This window comes from Gobio gobio (genome assembly GCF_949357685.1).
Source record: "Gobio gobio genome assembly, chromosome: 8".
NCBI lineage: Eukaryota > Metazoa > Chordata > Actinopteri > Cypriniformes > Gobionidae > Gobio > Gobio gobio.
This window is the reverse complement of record NC_137114.1, coordinates 37869485-37889881: the sequence shown is the minus strand read 5'-3', so window position 1 is coordinate 37889881 and position 20397 is coordinate 37869485. Positions and strand designations below refer to the sequence as shown.

General features: G+C 41.8%; 3 protein-coding genes across 3 annotated transcripts in view; 2 read left to right on the top strand and 1 right to left on the bottom strand.

Annotated features, from left to right (window-relative positions):
- The window catches only part of LOC307130099 (ankyrin repeat and fibronectin type-III domain-containing protein 1-like), a 30313-nt gene extending 29694 nt beyond the window's left edge, over window positions 1-619 (top strand). Inside the window, exon 13 of the mRNA XM_079822978.1 lies at window positions 1-619. This exon is cut by the window's left edge and continues 76 nt beyond it. Coding sequence (XP_079679104.1) covers window positions 1-238 — 238 coding nt within the window. The 3' untranslated portion in view covers window positions 239-619.
- A 377-nt stretch (window positions 620-996) lies between these two features.
- On the top strand, window positions 997-8396 carry LOC307130375 (GTPase IMAP family member 9-like; the record flags this gene model as incomplete). The annotated part of the gene is made up of 3 exons (XM_079823338.1): window positions 997-1027; window positions 3661-4161; window positions 7821-8396. The coding sequence occupies 3 exons, from the start codon at window positions 997-999 to the stop codon at window positions 8234-8236; spliced, it is 948 nt and encodes a 315-aa protein (XP_079679464.1). The 3' UTR covers window positions 8237-8396.
- A 2371-nt stretch (window positions 8397-10767) lies between these two features.
- Window positions 10768-19970, bottom strand: LOC307130441 (ER lumen protein-retaining receptor 3). The gene is made up of 5 exons (XM_079823406.1): window positions 19279-19970; window positions 18184-18284; window positions 15449-15607; window positions 11520-11772; window positions 10768-11324 (listed from the first exon to the last, which is right to left on the bottom strand). Exons 1-5 carry the CDS (start codon window positions 19367-19369, stop codon window positions 11281-11283), a joined length of 648 nt encoding a protein of 215 aa, XP_079679532.1. The 5' UTR covers window positions 19370-19970; the 3' UTR covers window positions 10768-11280.
- Window positions 19971-20397: the final 427 nt, after the last annotated feature.

The following is a 20397-nucleotide window of genomic DNA, read 5'->3' as shown; positions in this document are numbered from 1 at the left end:
CGAGGTCTCAGTGACCCCTGCGGCCGAAGGTCGTGACCTGCCGTCAGACATGATGGACCTGTTTGAGAGGCTGGACCTGCTGGGAGGGAGTCTCTCAGACCTGCAGGATCTGGACTTGACCAATCCCGAACCGGCCCTGTCAGAGAGTCCTGATGACATCACCGCTCCGCCGTCCAACCGCACGGAGCGCCCCGTCAGGAGTCTGGTGGAGTGGGTCAAAGGTCACCAGACTCACTGAGGGACGCGATGAACAATCACAGTCATCTCATCTCAAACAGAAGGATCTGTTAGTGGGTGGGATATATTAGGCAGCAAGTGAACATTTTGTCCTCAGAGTTGATGTGTTAGAAGCAGGAAAAATGGGCAAGCGTATGAACGGAAGCGGATGAACAACCACAGACCTCTCAAACAGAAGTGATATGTTATTATGAAATAACAACCAACTCGTCTGTAACAGAATCAGTATTTCTATATTGTATATTTCACTTGTAAAGGTATAAATCTGTCTGTTTTGGTAAATTAATAATTAATATATAATACATTTTAAGCTCCTTCTCTGTAAACAGATCTTGAAGAAGAAAAAACACGAGTGTTGTAATAATAAATACCTGAACAAGTTAAATGCACAGTACAAACTTAATAAAGTATACAGACTACTGTATATTCACACATATAATAAATAAATATATATATATATATATATATATATATATATATATATATATATATATATATATATATATATATATATATATATATATATATATATATATATATATATATATATATATACATAAAGCGCTCATATGTGATGAGATTGTGTGTATTTATTTAATAATTTTCATATTCATTCGTCACGTGATCACGTGAGTGACCCGCGCTTTAGACGGTTCGAGGCGTTGTTGTGATGTCTGATGTATTCATTTATATTATATATATTTCTGAGGTACTTGTGAGAGTGTTTGTCTCTTTAAGTCTCCGTCGTCTGTGGGAAATATGGCGGAAACGGGAGACTCTTCAGCTGCTGGTGAGTGAGAATAAACCTTGAATAAAATGATCCAGAAAGAGCGCGAGTTTATCTGATCACAGGTCGCGTGAAGCTTTCTGCGGGACAGTTAAAGGGACACGGACTCATTTGGATGAAAGTCATTTTAATGTCGTTCATTATGTCGTCCTATTAATAATGATCGTATTTGTCTAATTGAGAACTATAAACTGTAAAATATCTAGCTTTCATTTACATTCGTATGTGAAAGTCCTTGACAGAAATGTCATTTGAAATCCTTGAAAAAAAATAATTTTATTTATTTACTTAATTTATAATTTCTTTAAATTTGTATTAATCACGTGTATTTATTTAAATCATGTTCTATTTATTTTAAAGGCACAATATGTAAGATTTTTGGGTTAAAATATCCAAAAACCACTAGAACAATATTATTTTGTTGACTTGTGTAGTTTCCCAGATAGCACACGTACGTCTGCAAGATGTCTGTTAAAGATCACTTAATCTGGAAAGCATCTGCTGTTTACAAACATCTGATAGACGTCTTTAAGATGTCAGTTTTTCATACATTGTAAATCATAAACATCTTAAAGACAATGTTTAAACGTCTATTTGACATCGGACAGGAAACGTCCATTAGACGTATTGCAGATGAGCAAACACTCTAAAAAATACGTCTTCCAGATGTTTTATATCTGATGTGTTTATTAGAAACTGTTTGGATCATTGATGGACATAAAACTGATCATCATTCTCCAGCTCAACAGAGTAATTCTGCGTTCACACCTAACACGAATTGAGCGTCAAATTCGCGTCTATCACGTCTAGTTGGACGCTTGAAAATTTTTAATCCACTCGCGAAATAGTGAAATAGACGCACGGTCGAGGCTAAATTCGCTTCTTGTGGGAGGGGCAAGTGCTAGGCGGTTGTCCGTTTGCAAGATGTCTGATGTTGATGGAGCATTCATCGAGAGAGTGAGCGCTCTGGATTTGCTCTGGAGAGCAGAACAGTGGCGTAGGGGTCAGCGTCACCGTACTCCGGTCCACCAGACCCTCCGGTACCCAGCTTGGCGAGTTTCACCACTGGATGACGGCCGTTTTCAGCGGTACTTCCGCCTGTCCCGCGTCCAGTTTGATGACCTGTTGTCCCACGCCGGAGCGAGGATCACCCTCCTGAAAACCAACTACAGGCGCTCTATCCAAGCAGGCTCCTGATTGGTTAACGTGGTGCGAACAGACGCCAAAGTTTAGATTTATCAACTTGGGCGTCAGACGCGAATTCGCTTCAAACGCGTGAATGTACAAAAAGCACCAAATAAAATCACTTGCGCGTAACCGCGCAAGACACTCAATTTGCCTCTTTTGCGCGGACTGGACACGCGAATGAGGTGAAATCACGCCACAGGACCTCCAAAAAGCTCTGCGTTTGTATTTGAATTACATTTATTTATGTTAAAGGGGTGGTTGCATGCGATTTCACTTGTTTAACTTTAGTTAGTGTGTAATGTTGCTGCTTGAGCATAAACAGTATCTGCAAAGTTATAGCGCTGAAAGTTCAATGCAAACGGAGATATTGTCTTTTAAAGTTATGGCAGTTTATTGCCTACAAAAACGGCCGGTTTGGACTACAACAAGCTTCTTCCCGAGTTGGTGACATCATAAACACCTGCTATTAACATTAACACTGCCCCCGCGAACACGCAACAAAGTGGACGAGGCCACGTCGCAGTCATTACGAAAGAGAGAGAGCTGTTGCAGAACTACAAACTACATTTGGCCATCTAAACAATCTAAGACCATTGCGTTTTTCGGAGGGTTTGGCTTCACAGAAGCAGGAAGCAAACGAGCCGTTCAAAGGACAATGGAGACAGCGGTGTGGAATAAAGGTAACATATAAGAAAAATACGGCGTTTAAAAAAAAAAGAAGTATTAAGACATGTTATACTGCGCCCCATAAACACAACCAAGCCTAGAAAAAAACCACGGAACCACCCCTTTAAATATTTACATAGCCTGACAAGCCACACCCACATCAAGATGTTGGGTCTGGAAACTCACCATTGACAGGGCTCAATCCGAGGGGCGGGATAAACGGTTGTCTTTCAAATTCCCTCTGCACGCAATTGGATAGCGCCATGAGCGCCACAACCAACCAGAGCGAAGAAGAAGCCGAGCTAACGTTAGTTGATAGACGTTCGCCGTATCCGGTAGGCAAAACTTTGAACACATCTTCTTTTCTTAAGAATGACTTCAGTGCCGTTTTTTGTTCTTTTCTCAAAGAAAAGCTTAACTCCAAGTCTTCCAGAGTCGCGGCAAAAACCGATTCAAAAGACCGCTGTTCGTCAGATTTGTTTACGAGTAGCACGCAGAACCTCCGCAACTCTGCCGTGACGTGCAGTCATTATGTTAAGCCCGCCCACCGACTCTACACACGCTGTGATTGGCCAGACCAGAGTTTGGTTTTTCCAGCCCTGAGGTCTACCGAGAGTTGCTAGACTACACTCGCAGCAAAATAAATGTTCTGCCGCTAGGGTGCATCTAGATTTCTAGGCTAGTCTTTACACTGTTTTTCTCCAAACTTTTCCCCGGACCCCAGTCTGAAAAACCTTGCTCATGATCTCATATAACGGTGTTGTCGCGTCTGTTGCTCTTAGACGGTTCCTCTGAGGTGCGAATGGTTCTGCTGGGTCAGACGGGATCAGGCAGGAGCTCGGCGGGAAACACCATCCTGGGCCGATCCGCGTTCTGGACGGACATCTCCGCCGTGTCCATCACCAGCCGCTGCCAGCGTGCAGGGGGCGTGGTGGATGGGCGGAGCCTGCGGGTGATTGACACCCCGGGGTTCTTCCACACCTGCATGAGCCCTGATGAGGTCCGAGTGGAGCTGAGCAGGTGTGTGGATCTGGCGGAGCCCGGGCCGCAGGTGTTCCTGCTGCTGCTGCGGGCCGGACGGATGACGCGCGAGGGCAGCGCCGCTCTCGACTGGATCCGTGCCGCTTTCGGACCCCAGGCGCTCCGGTTCACCATTGTTCTGATCACGTGGGGCGACGCGCTCGGGACAAAACCTGCCGAGGACTTCCTGAAGGAGAGCACTGAATTATGGGAGTTTGTGTGCGAGTGTGCGGGCGGCTTCCACGTGTTTGATAACACTAAAGGTATTCCACCGCATACATTTACATAATTAATTTATCGCTAACAACTAATTGTACTATTACCATAAATATATCCAACTTTATTCACAGTATTACTCACGTAAAGCGATATACTATGCAAATCTCAACTGCTTGATTGTTTATATAGTTCCTTAATATAACTCTATTATCGTACAGATCTTTATACAAAGTTGGAAATAAAATCACATGTCCATCAGTTTTCACAGCCTTTGCCATGACACTCATTGAGCTCAGGTGGTCCTGTTTCCACTGATCATCCTTGAGATGTTTCTACCATAGATATCCTACGGCGGAGTCTCTCAGCGGCGGCCATCTTGTCACAGGCAGGGTTCTGTGGCTCCTGATCTGAACACAAATACTCTTATCTCGCTGAAATCTTGATGGATTTACAAATGGTTTGGTTTCTTACAAACGTTATTAACGTGGCTATAATTCCGGATGCTTGAATAAATGCAGTATGCGGTGTCTTAACTACATCTCTTACGTTTATAACAAACCAAACAGTTTGAAAATCGGTAGAAAATTTAGCATGTTGTGGTTATTTAAAAAGTACACGCACCATTAAAACACAATGTTACGAGTGAGCGAGCTGACTGTGACAAGATGGCCGCCAGGTGCGGACGTCGACCTCTATTGGCCAGCAGCGCGGACGAGACATCTAGCCTTTATTATGGATATCTATGGTTTCTACAGCTTGACTGGAGTCCACCTGTGGTAACTTCAGCTGATTGGACATGATTTGGAAAGGCACACACCTGTCTATATAAGGTCCCACAGTTAACAGAGCATGAGCATAAACCAAGCCATGATGCCCAAGGAATTGTCTGTAGACTCAGAGACAGGATTGTATGGAGGCTCAGATCTGGGGAAGGGCATAGCAACATTTCTGCAGCTGAAGGTCCCAGTGAGCTCAGTGGCCTCCATCATCCGTACATGAAGAAGTTTGGAACCACCAGGACTCTTCCCAGAGCTGAGTGCTCGGGGAGAAGGGCCTTAGGGAGGTGACCAAGAACCCGATGGTCACTCTGACAGAGCTCCAGCGTTTCTCTGTGGAGAGAGGAGAACCTTCCAGAAGAACAGCCATCTCTGCAGCTCTCCACCTATCAGGCCTGTGTGGAGGAGTGGCCAGACGGAAGACACTCCTCAGTAAAAGGCACATGACAGCCCGTCTGGAGTTTGCCAAATGGTTTTTTTCCCAAATTCAATTTTTTCCGTTTTAATTTTTTTGACTCCATTTTAATGGTTAAATCAAATTTTTAGTAATCAAAAAGCATGTCAAATTAATTGAAACTTAAACAGTTTAACAACAATTTATTAAAAGTTTAACAAAAAATGACATGTTTAGGGCCCTATGAATTTTTTTTCCCCCATCCAATTCCATTTATAAATTTTTAAATCAATTTCTGTTTTCTGAATTCCATTTTTTTATTGTTTAATTAAATGTTAATAATCAAAAATCATGTCTAATTCATAAAATTCACCAAAAATATTTGAATATAGATATTTGTTGTGTATTTTCTGGTAATCAAATGAAGACTGAAGACATAAAACATAATTTTAATTTAACATGTAATCATATGAAATTAAAACTTTGTTGTCAAGCAACGTGCTGCACAATGTCGCTGTTAAAATTAAAACATGAAATATTTTTTTTATTATTCCTTAAAAAATTAAGTTTTGATTAATATTTTATTATTATTAGTGTTAGTATTATTATTAAATTGAGACGTGTCTAAATTATACTGTACAACAGTAATATATTTCTGTCAAGTTAAACCAAACTTTTATTTTGACGGGTTGCCATGAAGACCTTTGAGTTTCTGTGTGTTTGAGATATGATAGTTTTTTTCTCAAATGAAAGGGTAAAATGCTCATGAGAGCGGCCATGGAGATGAAGTTCATGTCCTCATATAGTAAGCGCACGTGTGTGTGTGTGTGTGTGTGTGTGTGTGTGTGTGTTTGTTTGTTTGTGAGTGAAACCACGCATCTGACACATTCCGTGAAATTCCGTGTTATTAGGGTTGGGTACCGCTCACAATTTAACTGGTATCGGTACCAGTACCCAACGGTACCTTTTTTCGGTACTTTAGGGATGTTTACATCAATAACTGTAAAGAAAAGTCATTTATATAATTGTTATTGACATAATGCCAGAGCTGCCCTGCTCTCTGTCTGCCATCGTCTGTGATGTTTTTATACTGTTATATTTACTAGTAAATAGTAGGCTAGGTACTTAATTTGATTCATAAAAACAACCATTTTATTTTTTTTATTTTTTATTTCATTTCTATGAAAATATTTCCCACAAATGATGTGTTGAGTATTTTCTGGTAATCAAATGAAGACATAAGACATTACTTTAATTTATCTTTTAATTTAAGTTAAAAAAAAATTGTCAAACAAAGTGCTGCACAACTAAGCTTTATACGGTTAAAATTAAAATATTAAAAAAGAAACATTTTAATATATTACTTAAAAAATAAAGTTTTGATTATCATTATTACATTAGTGTTAGTATTCTTATTACATTGAGAAGTATCTAAATTCTACTGTACAACAGTAATTTATTTGTCAAGATAAACCGACTTTTTTTTGACGGGTTGCCGTGAAGACCTTTGAGTTTCTGTGTGTTTATGATATGACAGTAGTTTTTCTCAAATGAAACGGTGAAATGCTCATGAAGTGACTCTCAGTGGCTCTGGAGATGACGTTCATGTCCTCATATGAGACATCAGAGATGGAAACATGCAACCGTCATAGTGATAGTGAGCGCGATGGTGAGTGTGTGTGTGTGGTAAACCGCACTTCTACGGCATTCATTCGCACAGAGACACGCAGGATTCGTATTTAAATAGTCTTTTTGCGGTTTAATATTCACAGACACTAGTCTATATCACCAGATGCGTTCTCAGGTACCGGAATTTGGTACCGATTGATTTAATGTGAATCGGTACTCGGTAGTACCGACGTAATTCGGTCGGTGCCCTTAAAAGTACAGAGTTCGGTACCCAACCCTACACATTATACAGTAAATTCTGGAGGAAGTCAGCCCCCGCTCATCTCCTGGTCAATCCCATCCCTGCAGTGAAGCATGGTGGGGGCAGCATCATGATGTGGGGGTGTGTTTCAGCCGCAGGAACTGGGAGACTAGTCAGGATCCAGGGAAAGATGAATCCTTGATGAAGACCTGCTCCAGAGCGCTCTGGACCTCAGACTGGGCCGAAGGTTCATCTTCCAACAGGACAACGGGCCAAGATAACAAAGGAGTGGCTATGGGACGACTCTGTGAATGTCCTTGAGTGGCCCAGCCAGAGCCCAGACCCGATTGAACATCTCTGGAGAGATCTGAACATGGCTGACGCTCCTCATCCAACCTGATGGAGCTTGAGAGATCCTGAAAGAAGGATGGGAGAAACCGCCCAAACATAGCTTTAGCATCAAACTCCAAAATTGCTGTGATTGGTGCCAAAGGAGCTTCAACAAAGAGTTGAGCAAAGGCTGTGAATACTGATGGTATCTCACACCTCACTATATAAAGTTAGGACATATAACTGTTTATATTGTCATGAATATTAGGCCAGCATAAAGATATAACATCATGATTGAAAAGTGCTATATAAAAAAATCTGACCTTACTAAAGGTCACGAGGAGAGGTCGCAGGTCACCGAGCTGCTGAAGAAGACCGATCTGCTGGGTCAGCGTAACGCAGGAGCACATTACACCGGAGACATGCTGATGCGGGCCGAGAGCGCCCTACGCCACATGCAGCAGGGGATTCTGGGAGACGAGCGGGGGGAGGAGGATGAAGAGGTGAAGAAGAGGGCGGAGCCTCTGTTCTGGTACGAGCTGCTCAGCGCTGTGGGGCGCGGCGCGGTGGAAGCGTCCGGCGTGATGGAGAAAGGCAAGGGCAAAGGGATGAAGGTCAAAGCCGTGCAGAGGGCGGCGGCCATCGCCTCCACGCCGCTGTCAATCACAACCGCCGCTAAAGTGATGGGCGGAGCTGTGAGAGAGGGAACTAAAGTGCTCTACAAACACAAGAAGACTCTACTGCACTAACACACACACACACACACACACACTATATATTTGTTTCTTCGGCCCCACTTTATATTAGGTGGCCTTAAGTGCTACGTACTTACAACAACAAAAAAGTATAATGTACTTACTGTGTTCAAATTGTACTGCAAAACACTTGCTGAAATTGAGGTGGGATAAGGGTAGAGTTAGGGACAGGTGTGGTGGTATGGGTAAGTTTAAGGGTAAAGTTAGGGACAGGTGTGGTGGTGTGGGTAAGTTTAAGGGTAAAGTTAGGGACAGGTGTGGTGGTGTGGGTAAGTTTAAGGGTAGGGTTAGGGACAGGTGTGGTGGTGTGGGTAAGTTTAAGGGTAAAGTTAGGGACAGGTGTGGTGGTGTGGGTGAGTTTAAGGGTAGGGTTAGGGACAGGTGTGGTGGTATGGGTAAGTTTAAGGGTAGGGTTAGTGACAGGTGTGGTGGTGTGGGTAAGTTTAAGGGTAGGGTTAGGGACAGGTGTGGTGGTAAGGGTAAGTTTAAGGGTAGGGTTAGGGACAGGTGTGGTGGTATGGGTAAGTTTAAGGGTAGGGTTAGGGACAGGTGTGCTGGTATGGGTAAGTTTAAGGGTAGAGTTAGTGACAGGTGTGGTGGTGTGGGTAAGTTTAAGGGTAGGGTTAGGGACAGGTGTGGTGGTATGGGTCAGTTTAAGGGTAGGGTTAGGGACAGGTGTGGTGGTGTGGGTAAGTTTAAGGGTAGGGTTAGGGACAGGTGTGGTGGTATGGGTAAGTTTAAGGGTAGGGTTAGGGACAGGTGTGGTGGTATGGGTAAGTTTAAGGGTAGGGTTAGGGACGCCGTGGTGGTGTGGGTAAGTTTAAGGGTAGGGTTAGGGACAGGTGTGCTGGTATGGGTAAGTTTAAGGGTAGGGTTAGGGACAGGTGTGCTGGTATGGGTAAGTTTAAGGGTAGGGTTAGGGACAGGTGTGCTGGTATGGGTAAGTTTAAGGGTAGGGTTAGGGACAGGTGTGGGGGTGTGGGTGAGTTTAAGAGTAGGGTTAGGGACAGGTGTCGTGGTATGGGTATGTTTAAGGGTAGGGTTAGGGGCAGGTGTGTTGGTGTGGGTAAGTTTAAGGGTAGAGTTAGGGACAGGTATGGTGGTATGGGTAAGTTTAAGGGTAGGGTTAGGGACAGGTGTGGGGGTGTGGGTAAGTTTAAGGGTAGGGTTAGGGACAGGTGTGGTGGTAAGGGTAAGTTTAAGGGTAGGGTTAGGGACAGGTGTGGTGGTATGGGTAAGTTTAAGGGTAGAGTTAGGGACAGGTGTGGGGGTGTGGGTGAGTTTAAGAGTAGGGTTAGGGACAGGTGTGGTGGTATGGGTAAGTTTAAGGGTAGGGTTAGGGGCAGGTGTGGTGGTATGGGTAAGTTTAAGGGTAGGGTTAGGGACAGGTGTGGGGGTGTGGGTAAGTTTAAGGGTAGGGTTAGGGACAGGTGTGGGGGTGTGGGTGAGTTTAAGAGTAGGGTTAGGGACAGGTGTGGTGGTATGGGTAAGTTTAAGGGTAGGGATAGGGGCAGGTGTGGTGGTATGGGTAAGTTTAAGGGTAGGGTTAGGGACAGGTGTGGGGGTGTGGGTAAGTTTAAGGGTAGGGTTAGGGACAGGTGTCGTGGTATGGGTATGTTTAAGGGTAGGGTTAGGGGCAGGTGTGGTGGTATGGGTAAGTTTAAGGGTAAGGTTAGGGGCAGGTGTGGGGGTGTGGGTAAGTTTAAGGGTAGGGTTAGGGACAGGTGTCGTGGTATGGGTATGTTTAAGGGTAGGGTTAGGGGCAGGTGTGGTGGTATGGGTAAGTTTAAGGGTAAGGTTAGGGGCAGGTGTGGGGGTGTGGGTAAGTTTAAGGGTAGGGTTAGGGGCAGGTGTGGTGGTATGGGTAAGTTTAAGGGTAGGGTTAGGGGCAGGTGTGGGGGTGTGGGTAAGTTTAAGGGTAGGGTTAGGGACAGGTGTGGGGGTGTGGGTAAGTTTAAGGGTAGGGTTAGGGACAGGTGTGGGGGTGTGGGTAAGTTTAAGGGTAGGGTTAGGGGCAGGTGTGGTGGTGTGGGTAAGTTTAAGGGTAGGGTTAGGGACAGGTGTGGGGGTGTGGGTAAGTTTAAGGGTAGGGTTAGGGACAGGTGTGGGGGTGTGGGTAAGTTTAAGGGTAGGGTTAGGGACAGGTGTGGGGGTGTGGGTAAGTTTAAGGGTAGGGTTAGGGACAGGTGTGGTAAGGGTAGGGTTAGGGACAGGTGTGGTGGTAAGGGTAAGTTTAAGGGTAGGGTTAGGTGTAAGGAAAGTGTCAACTGTGTAATTACAAATGTAACTACAGAAATTAATTATAGACGTAATTACATGCAGGTATTTTTTCAAAATGTAAGTACAATGTAAAAACATGTATGTACACAATAAGTGCATTGTATCAAATGATTAATTAAAATGTTAGTACATAGTAGTTAAGGCCACCTAATATAAAGTGGGTCCATTTCTTCTTTATATCTGTTCAAACATCACGACTGTCTGATTGTCTTCATGAACGGAAAATAAAGACCAGTGACCCGAGTGTGAGTGTGTGTGCTCATTCGCTCACGTGAACACAAGCACACAGAGAGAGAAACTCTTTATTGACATGCTTTATAAAACACACTTTATAAAAACGAGGACAGACAAACTGTCCATCTTCATATAAGCTCACTAAAAAAGTTGAAATGTGGTTCATACAAACATTCATGATCTCTGGCACTCAATCAAACGTCCCTTAAAAGAATGCAAGAATATTGCATAGGCGGTGAGAAACAACAAAATCATTTGCCAAATTAACTACAGAAAAAAACGTAAACAAGGCTATTAGAATAAACGAGAATGTGGAGTGTTACACACACAGACACACACACACACACACACTTTATTTATGAACAGAAGCATGAAGGCATCAAACACGAGACTGGTCCAGCAGATCTGGTCACTGTAAGGCACGATTACACCGCAGACACACGTGCAGCTCAAACACAAGAACTACAGTGTAAAGTGCGGCGATGATGTCACGGGTGGGTGTGGCCTAGCGAAGGGGCGGGGCCTCACACAGGCATTGGCAGTGACATCTTTCCACTTCCTCTCAGCACTGCAGAGAGAGAGAGAGAGAGAGAGAGAGAGAGAGAGAGAGAGAGAGAGAGAGAGAGAGAGAGAGAGAGAGAGAGAGAGAGAGAGAGAGAGTGAGAGTGAGAGTGAGAGTGAGAGTGAGAGAGAGAGAGTGAGAGTGAGTAAGTGATGGCTTCAGGAAGCAAACGAGAGTTAACGGCGTGTGATGTCTGCTGACCTCTGGTGAAGTAGAGATAGAAGAAGTCGCAGTAGAAGATGGTCTGGACCACGCCGGACACCACGGCGATCTGGTCGAAGAATCCCTCCACGTGATAGCGCCACACCCAGTTGCCGAGGTACAGCGCGCGGTACAGCCCCAGGAAGAACAGGTAGTGTGTGGTGATGGACTCCGCCTCGCCCGTCTTCGTGATCATGAACAGCTGCGGCAGGATGGCCACCGACTCCAGATAGATGGAGAACGTCCACATGATCTACACACACACAGATATGATGACCGCGGTCAGTGATGGATAGAACGACAGACAGACAGACAGACAGATAGATGGAGAACGTCCACATGATCTACACACACACAGACATGATGACCGCGGTCAGTGATGGATAGAACAACAGACAGACAGAAGGAGAGAGAGAGAGACAGACAGACAGACAGACAGATAGATAGATGGAAAACGTCCACATGATCTACACACACACAGACATGATGACCGCGGTCAGTGATGGATAGAACAATAGACAGACAGACAGACAGATAGATAGATGGAGAACGTCCACATGATCTACACACACACAGACATGATGACCGCGGTCAGTGACAGAGCGATGGATGATGGAGAGAACAACAGACAGACAGAAGGAGAGAGAGACAGACAGACAGACAGACAGACAGAAGGAGACAGAGACAGACAGACAGATAGATGGAGAACGTCCACATGATCTACACACACACAGACATGATGACCGCGGTCAGAAACAGAGCGATGGATAGAACGACAGACAGACAGACAGACAGACAGACAGACAGACAGACAGATAGAGACAGACAGATAGATAGATAGATAGATAGATAGATAGATAGATAGATAGATAGATAGATAGATAGATAGATAGATAGATAGATAGATAGATAGATAGATAGATAGATAGATAGATAGATAGATAGATAGATACAACCCCAAATCAGAAAAAGTTGGGACAGTATGGAAAACGCAAATAAAAAAAAAAAGAAGTGATTTCTAAATTTACTTTGACTTGTATTTCATTGCAGACAATATGAACACAAAATATTTAATGTTTTGTCTGGTCAACTTCATGTAATTTGTAAATATGCATCCTTTCCTGTCATTCAGACCTACAACACATTTCAAAAAAAGTTGGGACAGTAAAGCATTTAACACTTTGTAATGTTGCCATTCCTTTTCACAACACTTAAAAGACGTTTAGGGACTGAAGACACCAAGTGATGAAGTGTTTCAGGTGTAATTTTGTCCCATTCTTCCTGCAAACAAGTAGCCTGGACGCCAGCCGAACTTAGCCCCGCCCACAACATTTTTACTCGGGCAGTTCGGTCTGGACTTGATCGGTAGAGAAGTAATTATGCCCGAACAGAAACTGTTCGGACCAATGAAATTGTCAGGGCGAGCTTTAGACGATGATGGACAGATGATCAACAGTAACGTAATCATCTACGTCATCAAAGGCCTTGAGTTGAGTTTGTTCTAATCCTAAACGGAGATCTTGTTCGTATATGCGTTCACCTTTACTATTTCTCTCAGAAATGATGATCGTGTTGGTAAATAAACTCTGTATCTTTTTTTTACAACACCAGCAAAGATCGTTTACACTCATATTTATCTTCTAACGTTAGGCTACTTATTCCAGCGTGCGTGCACAGGGTTGCCAAGTTTTTACAACAAAACCCGCCCAATTGCTAACGTTCCTCAAAACTAGCCAAAAACAAGCCCAATAGCTTTCCAGGGGGGGTTCTCCGGCAAAAAAGGCATTTGGGGGGTAAAATGTGTTATTTTGGCAGGGCTGGCAGCTAAAATTCGCATTCCTGGGTTTGTATATCACATAATTGGGATCGCTTCAACCCGCGGACATGGCAACACAGTGCAGTTGAGTTCTGTTGACATTTGACAACTAACGTTGTGCGTCGCTCCGTTGCTCTGATTGGTTGTAGGTCTATCCAATTGAGGTCTTTCCTGATTCGGTTGAAACACGCCCCATAATCACAGCCCAACGGAGCAGATCAGACTCATATTCTGACTAGAATAGAGTATGACGACGTCAGGCTAGCAAACAAGTCTTAAGGTGGGCAACAGTACAGGGTCTTCCACACATTCTCTATTGGAGACAGGTCGGGACTGCAGGCAGGCCAGTCAAGTACCCGAACCCTCTTCCTCCGCAGCCAGGACTTTGTAATGTGTGCAGAATGTGGTTTTGCATTGTCTTGTTGAAATATGCATGGACGTCCCTGGAAAAGATGTCTTCTTGAAGGCAGCATATTATGCTCCAAAATCTCAATGTACTTTTCAGCATTAATGGAGCCTTCACAGAAGTGCAAGTTACCTTTGCCAAGGGCACTGACACAACCCCATACCATGACAGACCCTGGCTTCTGGACTTGTTGCTGGTAACAGTCTGGATGATCCTTTTCTTCTTTGGTCCGGATCACACGGCGTCCATTCCTCCCAAAAAATACCTGAAATACTGCTTCATCTGAGCACAGTACACGTTTCCACTGTGTGATGGTCCATCCCAGATGCCTCCGAGCCCAGAGAAGTCGACGGCGCTTCTGGACACTGTTAACATAGGGCTTCCTTTTGGCACAGTACAGTTTTAACTGGCATTTGTGGATGTAACTACGTATTGTGGTACTTGACAAAGGTTTGCCAAAGTAGTCCTGAGCCCATGTGGTGATATCGCTTCTAGATGAATGACGATTCTTGATGCAGTGCCGCCTGAGGGATCGGAGATCACGGTTGTTCAGCTTAGGCTTGCGCCCTTGTCCTTTACGCACTGAAATTCCTCCAGATTCCTTGAATCTTTTAATTATGTTATGCACTGTTGAATGTGAAATATCCAAATCTCTTCCTATCTTTCTTTGAGGAACATTGTTTTTAAACATTTCAATAATTTTCTCACGTATTTGTTGGCAAACTGGCGATCCTCAGGCCATCTTTGCTCCTAAAGGATTAGACCTTTCTTGGATGCTGCTTTTGTACCAAATCATAATTACAATCACCTGTTGACATCACCTGTTTCAAATCACATCATTATTTAACCATTTTACCTCATTACTAGCCCTAAATTACTCCTGTCCCAACTTTTTTTGAAATGTGTTGCAGGTCTGAATGACAGGAAAGGATGCATATTTACAAATGACATGAAGTTGACCAGACAAAACATGAAATATTTTGTGTTCATATTGTCTGCAATGAAATACAAGTCAAAGTAAATTTAGAAATCACTTTCCATACTGTCCCAACTTTTTCTGATTTGGGGTTGTGTATATATATATAAATATATACACGTAGATAGATAAACAGACAGACAGACAGACAGACAGACAGACAGACAGACAGACAGACAGACAGACAGACAGACAGACAGACAGACAGACAGACAGACAGACAGACAGACAGACAGACAGACAGACAGATAGATAGATAGATAGATAGATAGATAGATAGATAGATAGATAGATAGATAGATAGATAGATAGATAGATAGATAGATAGATAGATAGATAGATAGATAGATAGATAGATAGATAGATAGATAGATAGATAGATAGATAGATAGATAGATAGATAGATAAACAGACAGACAGACAGACAGACAGACAGACAGACAGACAGACAGACAGACAGACAGACAGACAGACAGACAGACAGATAGATAGATAGATAGATAGATAGATAGATAGATAGATAGATAGATAGATAGATAGATAGATAGATAGATAGATAGATAGATAGATAGATAGATAAACAGACAGACAGACAGACAGACAGACAGACAGATAGATAGATAGATAGATAGATAGATAGATAGATAGATAGATAGATAGACAGATAGACAGATAGACAGATAGATAGATAGATAGATAGATAGATGAGTTGATTGTGGCTGAACTCTGACCTCCAGCGGTGTGAAGGCGTAGTTCTCCAGGAAGGACAGGCCGGCCACGGGCACCAGCAGGAACTCCACCCGGAACGAGTCGCTCTCAGAGTCATACGAGTTCCTGAAGCGGAAGTAGATGAGGCTGACCGTGGCGTACGCCAGCACCAGATACACCACCTGACACACACACACACACACACACACACACACACACACACACACACACACACACACACACACACACACACACACACACACACACACACACACACACACACACACACACACACACACACACACACACACACACACACACACACACACACACACACACACACACACACACACACACACACACACACACACACACACACACACACACACACGATTACACTGGATAGGTGTTTACATATCTGAATATTACATAAAACATGTGTGACTAAAGTGTTTCCATATCATGTGTTCAAGAGAACAAAAATCGCCACATTCTGGGGAATTGGAGCAAAATATTTATCATGATGTTTATGAAATAAAATATTTTTGATGAATTCGAGTGACTTTCGCTGGGACTCAGGAAACTAGATATGGCTCTGTCCTGCACTGATGTCCTACAGCTCCACCATGAGTTTTGCAATATTTCAAATGAACAATGATTGATGGATAAACTATAATAACAATTCAGTGTAAACATCTGCTGTGTGTGTGTGTGTGTGTGTGTGTGTGTGTGTGTGTGTGTGTGTGTGTGTGTGTGTGTGTGTGTGTGTGTGTGTGTGTGTGTGTGTGTGTGTGTGTGTGTGTGTGTGTGTGTGTGTGTGTGTGTGTGTGTTTTATGGAAGCCTCTCTCAGTCATATATATAAAACAAAAAATCATGCTTCTGTAAATCAAAATTATGGCAAAAAGTAAAAATCTTGAAATACTATGATCATTTCAAATTATGAAATCATGACATACAAAGTTAAAAATGTTGATTCTAAGTAATTGAGATAAAAGTAGATATTATGAGATATTAAGATAAAACACTTAAAATTATGACTAAACATAGTCAGCTAAAACTGACCTAGTATCTCCTAATTGATACTTTTTATATAATAATTATTATGACAGTATTTTATAATTTCAACTGTATGTCATAATTATGTGTATGCGTTAATGCTTTTTATGACAATTATGACCTAGTGTTTCATAATTGATACTTTTTATCTCATAATTATGACAGGTTCTCATAATCAACACCTTTTATATCATAATTATGACTTAGTATATATGCTTTTTATATTTTAAGACTTTCTATATCATAATTATGATTTAGTATCTCATAATTTATACTTTTTATATCAATTATGACAGTATCTCAATTTATATTTTTATATCATAATTATGACAGTATCTCAATTTATATTTTTATATCATAATTTTGACAGTAAATCATAATTTAGACTTTATATCATAATTATTTAGTATCTCATAATTCAGATTTTTTATATCAAAATTATTATTTAGTGTCTCATAATTTATACTTGTATATCAGTTATGAAAGAATCTCATAATTTATACTTTCTATATAATAATTATGACAAAATCTCATAATTTATACTTTTATATCATAATTATGATTTAGTGTCTTATAATTTACACTTTTTATATATCATAATTATGATTTAGTGTCTCAATTTATACTTTTATATATCATAATTATGATTTAGTGTCTCAATTTATACTTTTATATATCATAATTATGATTTAGTGTCATAATTTATACTTTTATATATCATAATTATGATTTAGTGTATCATAATTTATACTTTTTATATATCATAATTTTGATTTAGTGTCTCATAATTTATACTTTTTATATATCATAATTATGATTTAGTGTCTCATAATTTATAATTTTTATATATCATAATTATGATTTAGTGTATCATAATTTATACTTTTTATATATCATAATTATGATTTAGTGTATCATAATTTATACTTTTTATATATCATAATTATGATTTAGTGTCTCATAATTTATAATTTTTATATATCATAATTATGATTTAGTGTCTCATAATTTATACTTTTTATATATCATAATTTTGATTTAGTGTCTCATAATTTATACTTTTTATATATCATAATTTTGATTTAGTGTCTCATAATTTATACTTTTATAACAATTTTGACTTAGTGTCTCATAATTTATACTTTTTATATATCATAATTATGATTTAATGTCTCATAATTTATACTTTTTATATATCATAATTATGATTTAGTGTCTCATAATTTATAATTTTTATATATCATAATTATGATTTAGTGTCTCATAATTTATAATTTTTATATATCATAATTATGATTTAGTGTCTCATAATTTATAATTTTTATATATCATAATTATGATTTAGTGTCTCATAATTTATACTTTTATATCATAATTATGATTTAGTGTCTCATAATTTATACTTTTATATCATAATCATCACTATTAATGAATGCTTTTATATAATTATGAGTGTTTCATCATTTCTACTTTGTACCTCAATTTAAACATAATTGTGACCATATTATAATTGCCTTAGCATTTCATAATTTCCCATAATTATGATATCAAAATGTATAATTTTATGTAATAATTTTGATATGTCTTTATTTTTTACATTATCGCATAATTAATTATGACTTTGTATCTCAGCATTTTTACGTTATGATCATAATTGTGATGTACAAAGCCTGATGTCTGAGGCAGGCTCCTCCGCTGTACCTTCATGACGGTGTTGTAGATGGAGATGAAGGCTATGAACAGGTCCAGGTATCGGGTGGTGAAGACCAGCGCGAACAGCACCTGAGACTTCCCGGAGATCCCTGAAACACACAACAGCTGACCTCAGATCAGGCCTGAAACACACACAGCTGACCTCAGATCAGACCAGAAACACACAACAGCTGACCTCAGATCAGGCCAGAAACACACAACAGCTGACCTCAGATCAGGCCAGAAACACACAACAGCTGACCTCAGATCAGGCCTGAAACACACACAGCTGACCTCAGATCAGACCAGAAACACACAACAGCTGACCTCAGATCAGGCCTGAAACACACACAGCTGACCTCAGATCAGACCAGAAACACACAACAGCTGACCTCAGATCAGGCCAGAAACACACAACAGCTGACCTCAGATCAGACCAGAAACACACAACAGCTGACCTCAGATCAGACCAGAAACACACAACAGCTGACCTCAGATCAGGCCAGAAACACACAACAGCTGACCTCAGATCAGGCCAGAAACACACAACAGCTGACCTCAGATCAGGCCTGAAACACACACAGCTGACCTCAGATCAGACCAGAAACACACAACAGCTGACCTCAGATCAGGCCTGAAACACACACAGCTGACCTCAGATCAGACCAGAAACACACAACAGCTGACCTCAGATCAGACCAGAAACACACAACAGCTGACCTCAGATCAGGCCAGAAACACACAACAGCTGACCTCAGATCAGGCCAGAAACACACAACAGCTGACCTCAGATCAGGCCAGAAACACACAACAGCTGACCTCAGATCAGGCCAGAAACACACAACAGCTGACCTCAGATCAGGCCAGAAACACACAACAGCTGACCTCAGATCAGGCCAGAGCTCATGAGGAGCTGAGGAACCTGAAGAACCCCTGAAGATCTGCTCAGCTGCCACGTAAACACAACACACACTCCGCGCAACACCATTCACCGGGCGCGCTGCGCGTCACGGCCGCGTTTTTACGCGTTTTTCTCCACAGTCGCGTTCTCCGGTCAGTGATGAGCGCAATAACACACACTATAATAACGGGTGAGCACATTACCTGCGCAGGATTTGGACCTCCATATCTTCAGGAAGAGAATAATGATGGCGACCAGATGACACAGATCTCCGGACAGTCGGAAGATATTCATCTTGTCGATCAGTGATCAGCGCTGGGTTTAGAGAGTTATGCAGCGGATCAGAGGCTCGCCCTGCAGAAATAACACACACTCACACACACACACTCTGTCTGTCTGTCTGCTGCTCAGCGCGCGCGCCTCATATCCAGACGCGCTTCTCCGGCTGTTATGATGATCAGATGTAATAGAAGAAGTGCTGATTTACTGCAACTCTCTGATGGACTCTCCGCTGATTGGTGACGTGGCTGACGCTCCGTGCGCGCGCGACCAGGATCCGGGTTTCCTCACCGGGCGCGTTCACGATCCGCGTCACACCGCCCCCTACGGCGCGCGCATTTAAAGGGATAGTCCACTCAAAAAAATGAAAATTATCCCATGACTTACTCACCCTCAAGCTAACTTAAGCCCGGGACACACGATTTCTGTGATCATGACTAATGTCGTACAGTGAGAGAGGCTCAAAGTCTTGTTTCAGCTTGATCTTCGCACAGTGTGTTTGCTGATATTAAATACCATTAAATACTCTTCTCCATTCCTCTTTCGCCACGTCCTCTTTTTTCAGCACACATAAAAACTACAACTGCCAAAGTGAGATTCCTCGTGCTTGTTTACCTCTAGCACACACTGATGATGTTTATTCTTCTACAGAAACGTGCATCATAGCCTATAGGAGTCTATGGGTGTCATCATTGTACAGTTTAAAGTCATAGCCAGGATTATTAGATCCGTGTCTCAGTGTGATCTGTTATGATCTTGTAGGATTGATAAAATCGTGCAGTGGCTTTAGGTGTATGTGACTTTCTTCTTTCAGACGAATACAATTGAAGTCCTGGCTCTTCCAAGCTTTATAATGGCAGCCCAAAATTTGAAGTCCATACAAGTGCATCTATCCATCATATAACTGCTCCACACACACGGCCCCCGGGGGGGTAATAAGGGCCTTCTGAAGCGAAACAATGGGGTTTGTGTAAGAAAAATATCCATATTTAAAGTCCTCATGGAATCAAAATCGACCTTATTTACTTTGTTAGCACACATTA